The 15,606-nt window shown below is 41.6% G+C and overlaps 1 protein-coding gene across 2 annotated transcripts in view; it reads left to right on the forward strand.

Annotated features, from left to right (window-relative positions):
- The window catches only part of Skor2 (SKI family transcriptional corepressor 2), a 45,302-nt gene that overhangs the window by 8,688 nt on the left and 21,008 nt on the right, over positions 1 to 15,606 (forward strand). For both annotated transcript variants that reach the window (XM_036205270.1, XM_036205271.1), the window contains exons 5-6: positions 11,050 to 11,115; positions 11,493 to 11,591. In XM_036205270.1, the coding sequence (XP_036061163.1) occupies positions 11,050 to 11,115; positions 11,493 to 11,591 (165 nt within the window). The remainder of the gene's footprint in view (positions 1 to 11,049; positions 11,116 to 11,492; positions 11,592 to 15,606) is intronic.

The raw sequence follows: 15,606 nt of genomic DNA on the forward strand, positions 1-15,606 counted from the left end.
TTATGTGCATTAGTTGTTCAGATTGTTTTGACTGCCTATATTTGGAAGTTTTGATTCTGGAGTTAGCCATAGGTGAGTCTGTGGCTCAAATGACAATATGTATTTACATGTATTTAATACAAAATGTAGGTGATCATTTAGAGAATGATTCATGGTAGATGTCACACTTTTGCTACTAAACACTAATTATCCTAAGTCTGCTCTGCTAAATTCTCCTTCTATTTTAGGTATAATTTTTGAAGGAAATAAAAAGGAATTATATATGCTATAAAAATGTAAAGTGTGCTTGGCTTTCCAAGAGGTAGCAAAAATTTGCATAAAACTATTGAGTAATTTGATGTTTAAAATAGTTTACATAGGTTTAATGGGAGAATCCAAGTTCTAAAATCTGAGATCATTTCTCTTTAGAAAACTTAACTTCGTCCATTGCATTTAGCAACTCATATCCATAACTTTATAAAGATTTTTGAGTTAGAAGTTGGATAGCTAGAGTAAATGGATTAAGACCAACCAGGTCCCTTAGAGTTCCAGCTTCTTCATGTCACGCACATTCACAGTCTCTAGATTTCTTAAAAACTGAATTTGTTTTCCTTTGACTTGGATGGAATTTTGAAAGAGGTCTCTGGGCTTACTTGAAAAGGCATTCATGTCCTCATGGCCACCCGGGCCCTGAAAACTCAGGCAGGCAGACCATCGGAACCCTGAGAATGTTAGCCAGAGTGACTACAGACCCCTCGATCCACTGGTGTTTAGTATGCAGATGGAATTACCAAGGCTACAGGTAAAAGCACAGATAGGAGCCATGTTTACATAGACATTCTGTGGTTCCTGGAGCTCAGTGCAGCACAGTCAATAGTCACATTGGTAATCACACCTACTCATAATACTGACATTTTGCCAGTCCCTTTCTCACAATAATTAATTTGATACAGATTCCCAGAGAAGCTTATTCCATATCGATTTTCCATATCACAGTCTTACCCTCCCATCATTTAGGGAAGTATATAGTAGTAGGTTATGTGATATTATTATCTTGTATTGAATGGAAGAATGGGGAGGATGTGGGAAGGATGGAAATATGCAACTTTCAGGTGAATACTGTTGGGTCGATACTAGAACATTGGGCCACAAGTTCATGCTTGTGATTCCTTTGAAAATGTACTTTATTTCATCTATTAATTAATCTATTTTGACATGGAGTCTCCCTACATTGCCCAGGCTGATCTCAAATCCATAGGCTCAAGCAAGCCACCTGCCTCAGCCTCCTGAGATACTACTAGTATCTGATATATATAGCTATATATACTGCCAGTATACTGCTCCTGGCTTCGTATGTAGAGTTTAAAACTTCAGAGGGTTGAAGAGGTTGTGGGCAGGTTTTGCTTTTATATGAATTTTTCATTCTCGTGGTAATCACGAATGTAACTACCAGGAAGTTGCAGTGGTTGTGTAAAGAAACAGACATGTCTGTCCTCATGGCAGTTATCACAGTAACTGGTCCCTAAGATAAATGCTATGCCTTCAGCTGTCCCTTACATGTTAAAAAAAAAAAAAAAAAAAAAAGATTAGCCTGTGGTCTTCCTATTGAAATACAATTTGAGAAAAATCCCAGAATGGGCACCTGTATTTTAGTATTAACTCATTTAGTCATAACCAGATCCTATTCACTTGGCAGTGTCAAAATCTAAAACAAGTCAAAGAGACCGTGTGCATATGTGACTTGCTGCTTTGGATGGCAGCAGACAAAAATACTACACCCAGTGCCTCCTCAGCTGTGGAGAGCTTTCTTTCCTTATGACAACCATTGACTTTCCTGGCTGTATGAGTCCATGTACTTTACTCATTTGTGCCACACTTAGCTTAGAATGCCCACTGCATGCTAGACAGTTTGCAACACTGGTCTCTGCTCTCTGGTTGCTCCAACTAAGAGCAGGAGAGAAACTAGCCAGACTGGAGCATATATATGATTGGGAAGTATATAAAATGTCATGCAAGCCACACCCATAATCCTAATATTTAGGAGGCTGAGGCAGGAGGACCACAAATTTCAAGCCAGCCCAAGCTGTATAGTGAGACCTTAACTCAAAACAAAACCCAAATAGAAAAACAGTATCATCAAGTGGGGTTTATGTAACTATGTTCCTTTAGTTAGCATTTAATTCAATCATCATTTTGGAAGATTAACAGTACAATATTTAATTCCTTTGAATAAGCAGAACATGGGAGAATAAAACAGCTCTTCAAACTTCCTGGTAAATCAGTGGGCAGGCTTTGCTTTATATGAATTTTTCATTCTCACAGCAATCACGAATGTAATTACCAGGAAATTTCAGTGGTTATGTAAAGAAACAGATATGTCTGTCCTCAGTGGCAGTTATCACATTAACTGGTCCCTAATATAAATTCAGTTTACCTGCAACAGTTATTTCTGTGGAGCTGTTCCTCGCTTAGTTCAGGATCACCTTTATTCCAAGCTTTCAGCCTTAATGATACTATTTTCAACAATTTGAAGTTGACATTTGTAATTGAGTTTTTAAATCTTCCTTAGAAAAAGCATTGCACAAGGCAGATGTTGTATTTCTTGAGTATGATTCAAAGAGCCAAACGAGATGGTCTTCAGCAACCAAAATTCCCCAGCAAGCAGTGGAACTTTTAAAGTATACCAAGTCATACAGAATTAAGCAGATAGTAGCTTAGTCAAAATATTACCAACTCAAAACTGTAGATGACAGGATTTCCTCGCAATCCCAGAGTGGGTTTCACACCTCCACTTTGAATAACTTCAGTGAAGTTAAGGGATTTGAAATTGAATGCAGTGGGGTAAGCTGGTGGGGCACCTCAGAGCTATTGCAGGCCAAGGAAATGAGGGAAAGAGGCACCATCCCGCCTTTCAATCCCTCTCACTGTAGACACGCCAGCACCTTCGGACTCTGAGCATGGCTGCATCTTGTTATATGTATAGAAGTTTTAAAATCAATTTGATTTCCACGGGTATGATTCTCTGGTGTACTTAATATGCTGCGGATGGATTTCCAAGAATAGTAAGAAGCAGTTACACTTCTCATGAATATATAGCAGATGAGGCACTCTGATTTATTATTCCATTCGATTTTAGAACATGCTTGTGGTTTAAAAAAAAAAAAAAAAAAAAAGCAAAAGAAGAGAAATTCGTAAAAGCCAGAGTAGTAGATCTGAATTTTCATTCTCTCACTTGTAAGGGAACTTAGGGTAAACTACACACCCACACACACACAAAAATTTACAAAACTTTGTATTGAAGTTCATCTGCCTATAGAATCTGATAAAACCTCTAATTTGTTATGAACTTTTAGATAACTTATCTTGAAGTCTTTCAATATACACACTCAGAATTAAATGATCCCTGCTTTTCAGACATCTATTTTCTGTTTATGAAATTTTTTCTTTGTGTTAATTTTTTAAAAATTTATCTGAAACTAAAAGAGATAGAAAACAATGGAAAGCTTTCTAGAAAAAAAATATGGCTGTCAGATGGTGGAAAGAGAAAACTGGGTTCTGCAAGTTGTCCTCTGACCTCCATATACATGTGTCACACCCATGCACACTCCCAGACACACACACACACACACACACACACACACACACACACACACACACACACATACACACACACACACACACACACGAAGAAAAAGAAATAAAAATAAATGTAAAACATTACATAGCGTTAACTCACAGCATCGATTCTAAAACTCAAGAGAAATCTATAATGGACTCTAGGGTCACTAATCAAAGATTCGAAAGAAGTAATGTATCTGCAACTAATGATGGGATTTGTTTGTGCTTCGAGCCATGGTCTCACGACATAGGCAGGCTGTCCTCAAACTCTTGATCCTCCGGACTTTGCCTCCTGAGTGCTGGGACTGCAAGAATGTGTAGCCACACCCAGCTCCAATATTACATTTTGGGTAGCCATCACGAAGTGTGCCATTGCTGGATTTCATTGTGACCGCGTTGGCATCACAGACTCCAACAGTCTCCCTATTTTTACCAATGGAGGTATTTAGCTAGCCTGTTCTGTAGCACACCCTCTTGGGTGGCTTTTTTTTTCCTTTGTTTTTGTGACCTTACGAAAGTGTCAAACATCACAGAGAAGTAGTTTAGTGTAGATGGAACACCAAGAAATAAGCAGGGGTCTGTGTCCCACTGACAGAGGAGAAAGTCATTTAACGTTGCTTCCTATGTAATCGATTTTGTAGTGTTTTTCATGTAGTTTGTGAGTATCTATGTTCTTGTGCATGTGGGTATAGATGCATGCATAAGCATGTAGAGACAAGATGTCAATATTGAGTATCTTCCTTAGTCGATGTGCACCTTATTCAAGGAGGCAGGGTCTCTCTCTCTCTCTCATTTGAACCCCAAACCCACTGGTTCTGATAGTCTAGCTAGCCAGCATGTTCAGGGAATCTCATCTCCATCTGTAGAATACAAGCAGGCCATGGCATCCACCTGTTTAAGTGGGTACATGGGATCCGAACTCCAGTCTTCACATTTTACCTGCTAAGCAATCTCCCTAGCTTCCATAATTGATTTCTTATGCCTGGATGCAAAGAAGCCTTTTAAAAACCCCTGTCAACCATAGGTTGTGCTACATTTTTGATTATTCCAATTTAGACTGATTTTGACTCAGTCTAGCTTGTACCTCTAAGACACATTATAAGGAAAAGAGAAAAGTCCTAGGCCAGATTATAAAACTAAAATCGGTTACAAAAATTTGGTGTTTCTTTTGGGAGCTCCACAGGCCTGCTTGGCAAATGCAGGGCCCTGTGTAAAGAATGCTGGGAGGTAAAAGTGCAGGGCAGCCATCCAGCGGGAGAGGCTGTGGTGGTGTGTTGGGAACATCATGTAGGGCTAATCTGCACCTCTGAGTGTGTGAGATATCTGCTCCCCTGCACCAGAACACAGACAGGAGCGCGTGAGTCCCCAGGGGCTGTTGAAGCATTTGTTGGCCAGACACAGTCATCTGATTGTGAGAATACATGTATATCTCATATACAGACACTGGCCCAAACCAGAATATGTGTCTGTATTGAAGTGACCTTCCAAGGGATGCATGCTTCCTTCCTGTGCAAGCAAACATGGTCTCCAAAGGCTTTCACCAAGTGTTCTCACTAACAGTATTGGGAGGAGCAATGTGCTAACTGCTGGGGCTGTGGGCTGGCAGAGCCCATGAGAGCTGTGTGGGGCTCAAAGAAGAATTTGAGGAGATGGCTAAGCCAAGGAGTAGGACACCGAGGAAGGGGAAGCCTTTCAGTTGAAAGGATAGGCAAAAGCCAAATCTTTTACTACTTATTTTAATGTCTGGATTTGATATTGTGTCCCATACAGATATTTCCAGGGTATATAACCTGAACATGCAGTTTACAATGTTTAAATCTTATTTATTGAATTCAAATTTTAAAAAATTATTCTTATTCTTTGAAAATTCCAAACATGTATACAATGTTTCTTGGTTATACCTACCCCTCATCGCTCCCTTCCAACTCCCCCCAGAATGCTCCATCATATCTCCCTCCCAAATTCATGTCCTCCTTTTATAATTGTTTACTTACTTTCTGCTATTTTTAACCATTGAGTTCAATGGAATCATCCACAGGGGCTTGGAATACCCACCAGGGACCACACTCCGAAAGGAATGTGACTCTCCCCTACCCAACAGCCATTAACTAACTGCCTTGATCGTGTTCAGGTAACCACAGCTACCGTGAGCTCGTGTGTGCAATAGTTATGTCATAGCCAGAAGACAGCCTGTCAGAGCACTCCTCCGAGTCCTTCAGCTCATAACATTCCTTCCGTTCTCTGAGCCTTGGGTGGGGAGGGTGTTTAATGCAGGCGTCCCATCTCTGGATGAGCACCCATAGTCACTTATTCTCAGCCCTTTGAGCAGGGATGAGTCTCTGCATTGACCACTGCCCACGTCAGTTAGCAGCTTATCTGAGCAGGGTTGGGAGCAGCACAAATCTATGGGTATAAACATGAATGTTTAGAAGGAGTTCTCCCGCTAGGGCCAATGAGTTCCCTAGCCATGGGTTTGGACCAGGCTTACAGTACCAGGCTTGAATTCTCTCCTGTAGCGCAGGCCTCTAAACCAATAAAGTAGCAGTCTGTTGCCTCTGTAAGCAGGCTTGCTACGACTGCGTGAGTGTTGCACACCACATCTTGGCCAGAGTTGTAGCATGTGGGTCCAGGAGTGGGTAAGACCACTGACGATTTTCTCTTCTAGAAGCCTGCGTAGCACTTTCCAGCACTGTGAAAGCTAGCTATCAGGGAGAGTTCCAGTGCCATCTGTTGTATTAGCTTCTTTTTCTGCCCTGTGACCGTCAACAGAACATGGCATCTCATCTGTTCATGTGGCTCATGTCACCAAGCCCGGGGAAATAAGTGTGCCTATCTTGCATGTGGCCCTAGGTTTCATCTCTAGCAAATAAAATAGAAATAAATCTTTAAAATAAATAGAAAAATGAAATATTTTGTTAATAAAATTATTATAATAAAATTCATGAATTCTAATGTATGTGATATTTTTTATTGGAAACCATGGTGGACATGTATGCTAATTAATATTTTCCATGTTGTAGTTAGAATTCAGACTATGTGTTTTCACACAGAGACTTTTTGAAAATGGTAGACAGAAACAAAACTTATTTTTTATTGAGACATCATAAACTTCCCAATAGAACTGAAAATATAGTTAGTCTGACTTAGTCTGATTTTTAAAATGAATCAAACTGTGTTTTTTTCACTTATAAGAGTCAGGTTTAATGATAAGAATGAGTTTAAACGCCCTCATAACAACTGAAGGCAGAACAGCCTCGGCTGGTGTTTCTTTCACAAACTAGAATGAGTCAGTGCAGCAGGCATTTGCACCCTCCTTGGGGTAGGGCGATAGATGTTGCTGCCTCTGGGAAGGAAATCTCCTAGTCAGGGACAGAAGGGTAAAGGAAAGACACTTAGAACTTCAGCCCAGGAAAGATGCAGTCATCATGGGCATGAGCAGATCCTGAGACTGGCTCATGGAAGCAGTGTGCTTCCTGTGCTGTAACAAAAATACTTCGCTAACTTCAACAGTATTTATTTCTCAGAGCTCTAGAGGCTGTGAAGGTCAATACCAAGGAACCAGCAGACCGAGGTGTCTGATGAGGGCTTCTTAGGAGACCCGTAGGCAGCTGCTACCTTTCTGTACAGGACATGATGGAACCGAGTCCTGACAACGGCACCTTTCCCATCCATTAGGGCTCTGTCCTGATAACCTAATCAACCCTGTAGGCAGAACTGCCTCAAACCATCGTCGTGAAGATAGGGCTTCAATAAATGAATATTGGAGAGTTAGAAATCCTCAGTCCATGCCAAGGAGACCTGGATGGTATTTTGCTTTGGAATAGAAAAATGGGAAGAGGGTCAGGTACTCTCAGTACACAGTACAAGGCAAAACAATCCACAGTGAGAAGTACAGGCCTGAGTGCAGTGAAGGATTTGTGTTGGCAATAAGGACAGGTAAGCTGAGGGGCATGGGGCAGCAGGACTACAGGTCATAAGAAGACCTGGAAACTCCAGAGAAATTTAGAGTGGATATGTTTTCCCTGTGATGACCAGGGGATCCATTATAGTTTTTGAACAGGAATATGCCACAATATTTAAGAGAAAGTGATTGTGTTTGAGCCTGTAAAGGTCATGTTAATGTAGTCATTGATTGAGTCTTCGTGTGCATATGGGTGTGAATTTCAGTCCCTGCTCATTTGATTTACTATTTATGCCTACTGTGGCATGGCACATTATCACATCTATCTCTCTTGTCCATTTCCTGATGGCTGAGTGGGGGCAAAGCCAGGGGCAGAATGGAATATCTCCTAGAACAGGAGGTCACCTGGGCTGGAGGACTCCACAGAGAATGGGAAAGCAGAACCATGTACCCAGCCAGGCCTTGGCTTCAGGCCACGGAGTTGGTCCTGCCTGGCACACTGCTGGCACATTATGATGAGCACCACTCATGGAATCATGAAGGTTCCACAAGAAGGTGACACATCCCTAAGCAGCAGCAGCTTTGGGTCTTATCCCTCAACTAATGCCTTCGTCGTGATTCATTCCTTTCCCACTTCAGACCTCTTGGGTTTTTTGTCTACTGTCTGCCATGTTTGAGGCCAGGGATCTAAGAAAGGTATTCCTTCCATGCGTAATGTTCTGTCTTATCTCTAAGCCATTGAGGTCTCTGAGCTTCCCCCTACCTTCTCTGCTTGTAAATATTTAAAAAAAAAAAAAATGTAGGGGGAAAGAAGGTAAGCATTTTAATTTTGGGGATGCCTCCAAACCCATTCATTAATTTTGAAAAGTGAAATGCATCTAATCTGATGGAATATTTATAAAAATTGGAGGCTCGTTGTCAACTAAATCACATTTATTTAATCTAGTATTAGACTGCCTTTTTTTTTTTTCAACCAGATGGAAAACATTAGCAGTAATAGTGAACAAACATCCAGGCTCCCAGAGGTCATTTTTAACCACCATTAACAATCTGGTTTTCACAGATTAGCAATAATGCAGAAAGCAGCAGTCCAGTAAAAGATGCACAGAGCACAGCTGAGACAGATCTGTGTCCTTATTTACCTAACACCTAGACATTTTTAAAAAACTCACTGGAAAGGAGACATTTATATCTTCTAAGCTCTAAATTGGCCATTTTTTTGCTCAGAAATTGCAGTAAAATCCAATTTGAAATAGACACTAATGCAAAATGTTAATAAAACCTCCACAGAGCTGATGAAAAGCCCAACCCGTTGTTAATGGCACCAGAAGATTTTTCTTGTAGTCAGTATTTTTCCATTTATTAGCTATTGATTTAGGGGTACTCTATAAATATAATGCTAGTAATTATGAAGGGAAAAGGAAATGTAGTTATATCTATTTTAATTTTTAAATTTATTCATCCAATTGAAATGTAATACAAGATAAAAACAGTTCTCAAAATATATTAATGAATCGAAAAATCTGGTCTACAACATGGTAAGAACAAGCCTACTAGATGTGCTTTTACATCTCATCTAAGTCATGTTTTGAAAGTTAGATTGAGAAAGTTGTAGAATGGGACAGTGTCATCAAACCACAAGTGAGCAAACACGGAGACAGGTACCTGCTTGCTCTTCTGTTCAGATTCAGTATTGCATCATTAGAGAACTTCTGTACTGGTCAACTGATACTAAATAGGCAGACCTGCACCTAGCACACATTTATCTTCATTTCAAAAATGCCACCATGCTTGGCTTATGTATTAATGGTTTGTTATCAACCTATTACTTTTCTAGTAGAGGATCAGATTTCTTAGGGATTCTAATGAGGTCTACAATTGGGATGCTTCACGGGTATTTTCCTTGCTGTAAAGAAAAGAAAACCAAGTTGTCAAGGTTCAAGAGTACACTTGAGACTATAGAGAGAGGTCAGAGAGGTCATGTTCAAGATATATCGGAATGAAGTTGTGTGAATATGTTCTACTTGTTAGAGAATGCCTGCAATTAAGGAACATTGGAGTGTGACAGATATATTGGGCTCCACCCCAAGTATGCATCTATTTGGGAATATTTAAATGTATGAATCAGTTACATATAAGTCCTTAAAGAGAGGAATGTGCGTTCATGTGCACCTTCATATGAGAGTTAGCATGTGGAATATAGATGTCTGTTCATAGTACAGGTTGCTGCTTTGTGAAGAATCTTGTTTGTCTTTTTATAGAAATTTCAACTTGGCAGTGAGATCTCTCAGTATTCCAACAAGTGCCTGGGGGCCATTACACTCCATTTCTTTCTGAGGGAAATGAATAAATAGCAAGCAGAGAATTGAAGTGATACATTCTGGCTGAAGCCATGACTTAGAATTTATGTCCTCCTGGGGTTCCTTCAGTAACAGCAGAAGACAATTTATTGAGGGCTTATTGCATGTCCTGCCCACTGTTAGGCACCAGCTGGCCTAAGAGAAGAGACAGAGCCCTTGCCTCCAGCCAGCAGCACCTGACCTAGTGGGTGAAAAGAAAGAGGGGGCAGGCAAAGCACATGCCTGGGATCTGCAAGCATACAGGAGTTCTCACCTCTGGGAACCAGTGTGGTGAATCCATAAAACCTTCTTGGAGAACCATTACCTGCACTACCACACCTCTTTAGACAAAAGCAGAAGCCTAATCACCCATGTGGCTGTCACAGAAATTAGCTTGAAATTTGAAAACACAATTATCTAATTAGCTGAATGAATGGGTTAAACCATTGATGTATTTGGGCTCTCAGATTCATGAAGACACAGTTTACGATAGTGAATGCATTATTTACTTTGCCGTTGTTCGAATTAGCACATAGCAAAGCATGGACAATCTAACCCTTATTCATAATATAGACGTCTGGCTTATTTAGTTTGGCTCAGGAGCTGGGGTTGAAGCAGAGGCCTAGTGCTGGCAAAGTCTGTGCTTCACTCCTGGGCTCCACCCTCAGCTCCCAAGGCTCCCACAATCATTTTTATTGGTCCCAGAAGAGTAGTTAAGAGAGTATTGCTGAGTAAGTAAATATTTACAAACTAACAGATTAAGTCACTTCGCATCTCTGCTGCAGTGTGCCTTTCTTTTCAGCCAGCTATCAATGGCCAGAAAACCCTCCGGGCACATGAGTGCTCTCCTCGGACAAGTCATGGACTCTCCACACTTCCTTTTTCACTGTTTCAAATTTGGAGGGCCCAAAAGTTTAGGAAGCTTCTGCCCATCACGCTCTCAAGGGCCTTCCAGGGAGAGCAGGCATCCTCACTTCAGTGATCCTGCTCTCCAAGAGGCAGACAAGCTCTACTCTCATTTCCTAGAGGACTTCTGTGAGTCAGAGGTGTGGTACCCATTCACAAGAATAGCATTTAGTCCTGTGAATTACTTATGTCAGGTTATAGTAAATAAAGTCTTTTTTCTAGATGTAATAATAGATAAATAAAAAGAAAAGCTGGGGGAAAGTAGTCCATGCAAACTAACATTTTTCCTTTTTTTTTTTTTTTTAGGTGAACACACACAAGAAACCAATTCACCTCATTCACTCAAAAAGGATGTAGAAAATATGGGGAAAGGTAAAGACAAGTTTGATGTTGTATACTTCTCTTAGCTTTTAAAGATTACAGAGACAATAAGAAGATATTTTTGTTCTGTGCCATATTTTAAGCCTGACAAGCAACATATGAATAATATATGGACCATTGGGTGGATATAATTGAGATTAATGCATACATATCAATCAATACATGACACTGTAATATAATACTTTAAAATAATATATTACATTGATTTATATTCATGGATTTCTGCACAAAATCTATCCTATGTCTATGCAACATTTTTTAAACTGGTAAAATATTTTGTCTTATAATAACAAATTGCCAGATGAACAGTTCTCTGGAGAGTTATTTGTAAAGATTAGTAAAACAGCTCTTCTTTTTTTCTCTATTAGAAGAACTTCAGAAGGTTTTATTTGAGCAAATAGACTTACGGAGACGACTGGAGCAAGAATTCCAAGTGTTGAAAGGAAATACATCCTTCCCGGTGTTCAGTAAGGAATCCCTTTCCTTTCATTCCGTGTGTGGTGTTTGCTGGAATCTCTACAGTTAGGTTTAAGAGTGTGAGTCGAAGCCAGAAAGGGCGAAGTACAGCGCCCATACAGCCTTCCCACGCTGTGCCGGAATAGTCATACATGTTAATCCCATATCTGTGCTTTGAATTGACTCAAAGATAAAACTTCTCACGATTTGCTATTTGTGTTCTGATATATGGGTAGCCGTGTCTGTGCGTTTTAAAATATGTATGTAAACACATAATTCAGGATGAAATGTATTCACATATTCAAATATGTCCAGATTATATATTTTAGTATACAATAATCCCTTGGTATTTATTACTTTCTGAATAGGAAAAGCAAAGGGACAAGTACCCTTCATTCTCAGATAGCTCTGTTAGCCACTAGTGTGGGAGCGATGTACAAACATGAAGATTGAAACAATTTGATGTCCACAAATCTATTTGATTACAAGAGCTCCCCGTTGTTTTGAGGGGATATGCCTGGCAGCACCCACTTGATGCATGGAACTTGCAGATGGTTTCAAACCCTCTCTGTACCCTTTCCCCCTCTACTCACATTCTAATGATAAGGTTTAACTTGTGAGAGATTAGTAAAAATAGCCAAGGGCAAAAATAGAACAATTATGACCATCTATACTATAATAAAAGTTATTTAAAATTTATGAATTGTTTATTTCTAGAATTCTCCACTTTAATATTTTTAGGCCACACTTGACCTTGTATAAACAAAGCCAAAGAAAGCAAACCCAGCATTAAGGGGCACTACCATAATTAAATCGGTATAATTTTAGTAATTTTACACTCTCAAGCCATTTTACTGTGAAATTCCATTCCGGTGTGAAGCAGGACACCCTGCAGCCTCCAGGTTATCACTGTGCTCCCGGAGTCATAGACTTTCAGAAAGGTTTCATGGGGGTGTTCATGTAAAATTGTAAACTTCACCAACCATGAGTGGGATGGCCCAGGAACAAATGATCTGGGGGTGTTTTTCAAGTTTTGTCCAGCTGTACCCCCTCTCCAGAGAACGGAAAGTGAGAAACAAAATAGCATGCAAACGATTTTTTAGATTTTTTTAAAATTGTGTGTATGTATCTGTGTGTGTGTATGCGCGTGTGCCTCTGTGTGTGTATGCATGTGTGTGTGTGTGTGTGCCTCTGTGTATATGTGTGTATCTGTCTGTCTGTCTATGTGCATGTGAATGTAGGTGCCCAAGGAAACCAGAGATGTCAGACACCCCTGGAGCTGGAGTTAATAGGCAGTTGTAAGCTGCCCAACACGGGTACTGAGAATCACACTCTGGTCCTCTGCAAGAGCAGTACATGCTCTTAGCCACTGAGCCATCTCTCCAACCCCAGGATTTTTTAAATTATGTGAACTTCAATTTTTTTTCTGAGACACTTACTTAAAATATCAGCATGTCTCCTGTAATCAATCTGGGCATCACAAAACCTGAGCTGTGTGGAGCTCTAGAGTTCTTGCTGGAGAAAGAGTGTAACCCGTGGTCTCCGCAGCACACATAGCTGGGCTAATCTAAGTGTGGAGCTGAGGAATCACTGCTTTAGATCCAGTAAAGTGGGTTCAGGTCCAGAGAAGCCCCAGAGTACCCTCTCAGTTCCCGTGAGGACAGTGTGATCATCATTTCTTCTATTAGTAACAGCTAATTAACAATCATTTAAGGGATTAACTAACTCACAGCAATGGATATACTTATACATTGTCCTTACTCTAACATAAACCGCGTACATTAAAACAATGTTAGACTAGCCTAGGGCCTAAATCAGCTCTGAGTTCAGTCCCCACCACCATACAAAAAACAAAAACCCTGTAAGGAAAAAACTAGACCTAGTAGTCATTATTTTGATCTGAATTGATCTGAGTCAGCTGTGACTTCCACACCTGTGAGGTATTTCAACAAATAATACTTTCCAGTTTTGGAAATCTGCAACCTGCTCCACTCCCCAAGAAAGTGGTGTGTGTGTATTCAACTTAGAAACACCAGAAAAGGTTGTTCCGCACAATGAAAATAGGAAATATGCATTACACCCTTGCTGACTAAGATTAGCTGTGGTGAAGCCAGTGTACAGACTGAGCCTTCGCTGATGAGGAGGAAAACCTGGAAGAAGCACAGGAGACCCCCCAAGAAGTCTGAAAAGCCTCTCACAAAGGTGGACAGATCTTCATAGTCACAGGTGAAATGCAGTGCTTAGACCAGGCAGTGGTGGCACATGCCTTTAATCTCGGGAGGCAGAGGCAGGCAGATCTCCAGGTTTGAGGCCAGCCTGGTGTACAGAGTGAGATCTAGGACAGCCAGGGCTACACAAAGATGTGTCTCAAAAAAAAAAAAAAAAAAAATCTGTGTGCCTTAGAGCACAGAGGCTCAGGAGAGAAGCTGTAGAGTATGGTTATTAGGAATTCAGGTTCTAAAATCTGCCAGACCCGAGTGCTTCTCCTCACAGGTTGTTTGACCTTGGAAGCTGCCAACTGGGCCAGATAACTCCTGCCCCACAGGATGAAGTAACAAAGCTCTGTGCGTGCACTTGGCTCGAGCGGGGTTTTCAATAGCTGTCCTTTGTAGTGGCAGGGTGAGGAGGGGAGACTCAGGTGCGTGGGGAATCTCTAAACATTGGGCTGTGGGGTCTTTGTGCGGTTCTGAGGGCTGAGCAGAGTCACAGAAATGAGTCCTGGACAGAGAGCGAGCTAGAACGGAGGCAGAGGGAGAGAGAAGGAGGAAGAAGAGAGTGGAGAGGAGCAAAGTGAGAAGGAGGAGCCTGCATCCTGAGAGGGGAGCAGAAGTCTGGGGGTGGGGTAGCAAGCTAACCTGGCCCTGTGTTGAGAAGGGCATTCCAGAACTAAACTCCATGGGCATACCATCTGGCGCTGCTCGGGGAAGCACTGGAGGAGGACAGGATCCAACACAGGCAGATCAGCTGGTCACTAGAGCAGGCCGAGAAGAGGGGTTCTGAGGGAGGGCTCCAGGTTTGGCTGAAGCATGTCCTCCTGCTTGCCCAAGGCACATTCCCCAGCCCCTTTTCCAACTGTACAACAGTAAATGGATGCTCTGTGTCTACTCTCATCCGTCTTTGCTCCAACCCGCCCCATTCCCCTAAAACACCACCTCTGGCAGCAAGTTCTGCACCCAAGCAGCTGTCCTCATCCCCGCTGCTTATTTAAGTGTCCGCGTTAACTCCTGGCCCTGAAAGGCCCTACCTGGCGCCGTCTCCCACTGCACATTTCCACTTCTAACCCTCTCTGCTCCAGTGGCCACAGAGACTCCTCCTCCTTTCCTGTCTCTCTAGTTCTCAAGGCCTCCCCTGCTCACACCCTCCTCCTCCCCATCTGTGACAAGGCTCAGGTTTTTCTACCATGGGGGGGGCTTCCCCCCACCACACACACCCTTTTCTAGAGTACTCCTGGATGAGTCTCTCCAGTGTTCTTCGGGGCTTTCACCCGCCCTTGCTGCTGACCTCCACCCGGGTACTCCTCTGTTGCTGTCTTCAGCACTGGTCACTGGTGCATTGTGGTACAGACTGCTCTTAGGAAGTGGTTGATTCCTGTGTTAACGTTGTATTTGAAATTAACATTGGCCGTGAAGGACGATGTTGGATCAGCAAAGGCTATTGAGCAGAGGTGCTCAGCTGGACTGATGAGTTGGTTCTGGGTTCTGCGGGTTTAAAGACAATCATAGCCTTTCAGAGAAGAGAGTGGACAGGCCAGTCAGTTCTATAGGGGGTTAATGAGCAGAACTTTGTAGGTGTTAGAATTCATCCAAAGTGCCCTCATTTTGGATCTCATAAAGAATTACTCTTCACAATTATTTTCTGGTTACTCATTTTTCTGTGTGTGTGTGTGTGTGTCTGTGTGTCTGTGTGTGTTTGTCAAGGGTATATTCATATATATGCACACTGTGGAAGCCAGAAGACAGTCTTGGATGTCATTCCTTGGGAAAGCCCTTTCTGTCCTTTGGGACAGGGTCTCTCATTGGCTTCAAA

This window comes from Onychomys torridus, chromosome 13 (genome assembly GCF_903995425.1).
Source record: "Onychomys torridus chromosome 13, mOncTor1.1, whole genome shotgun sequence".
Lineage (NCBI taxonomy): Eukaryota > Metazoa > Chordata > Mammalia > Rodentia > Cricetidae > Onychomys > Onychomys torridus.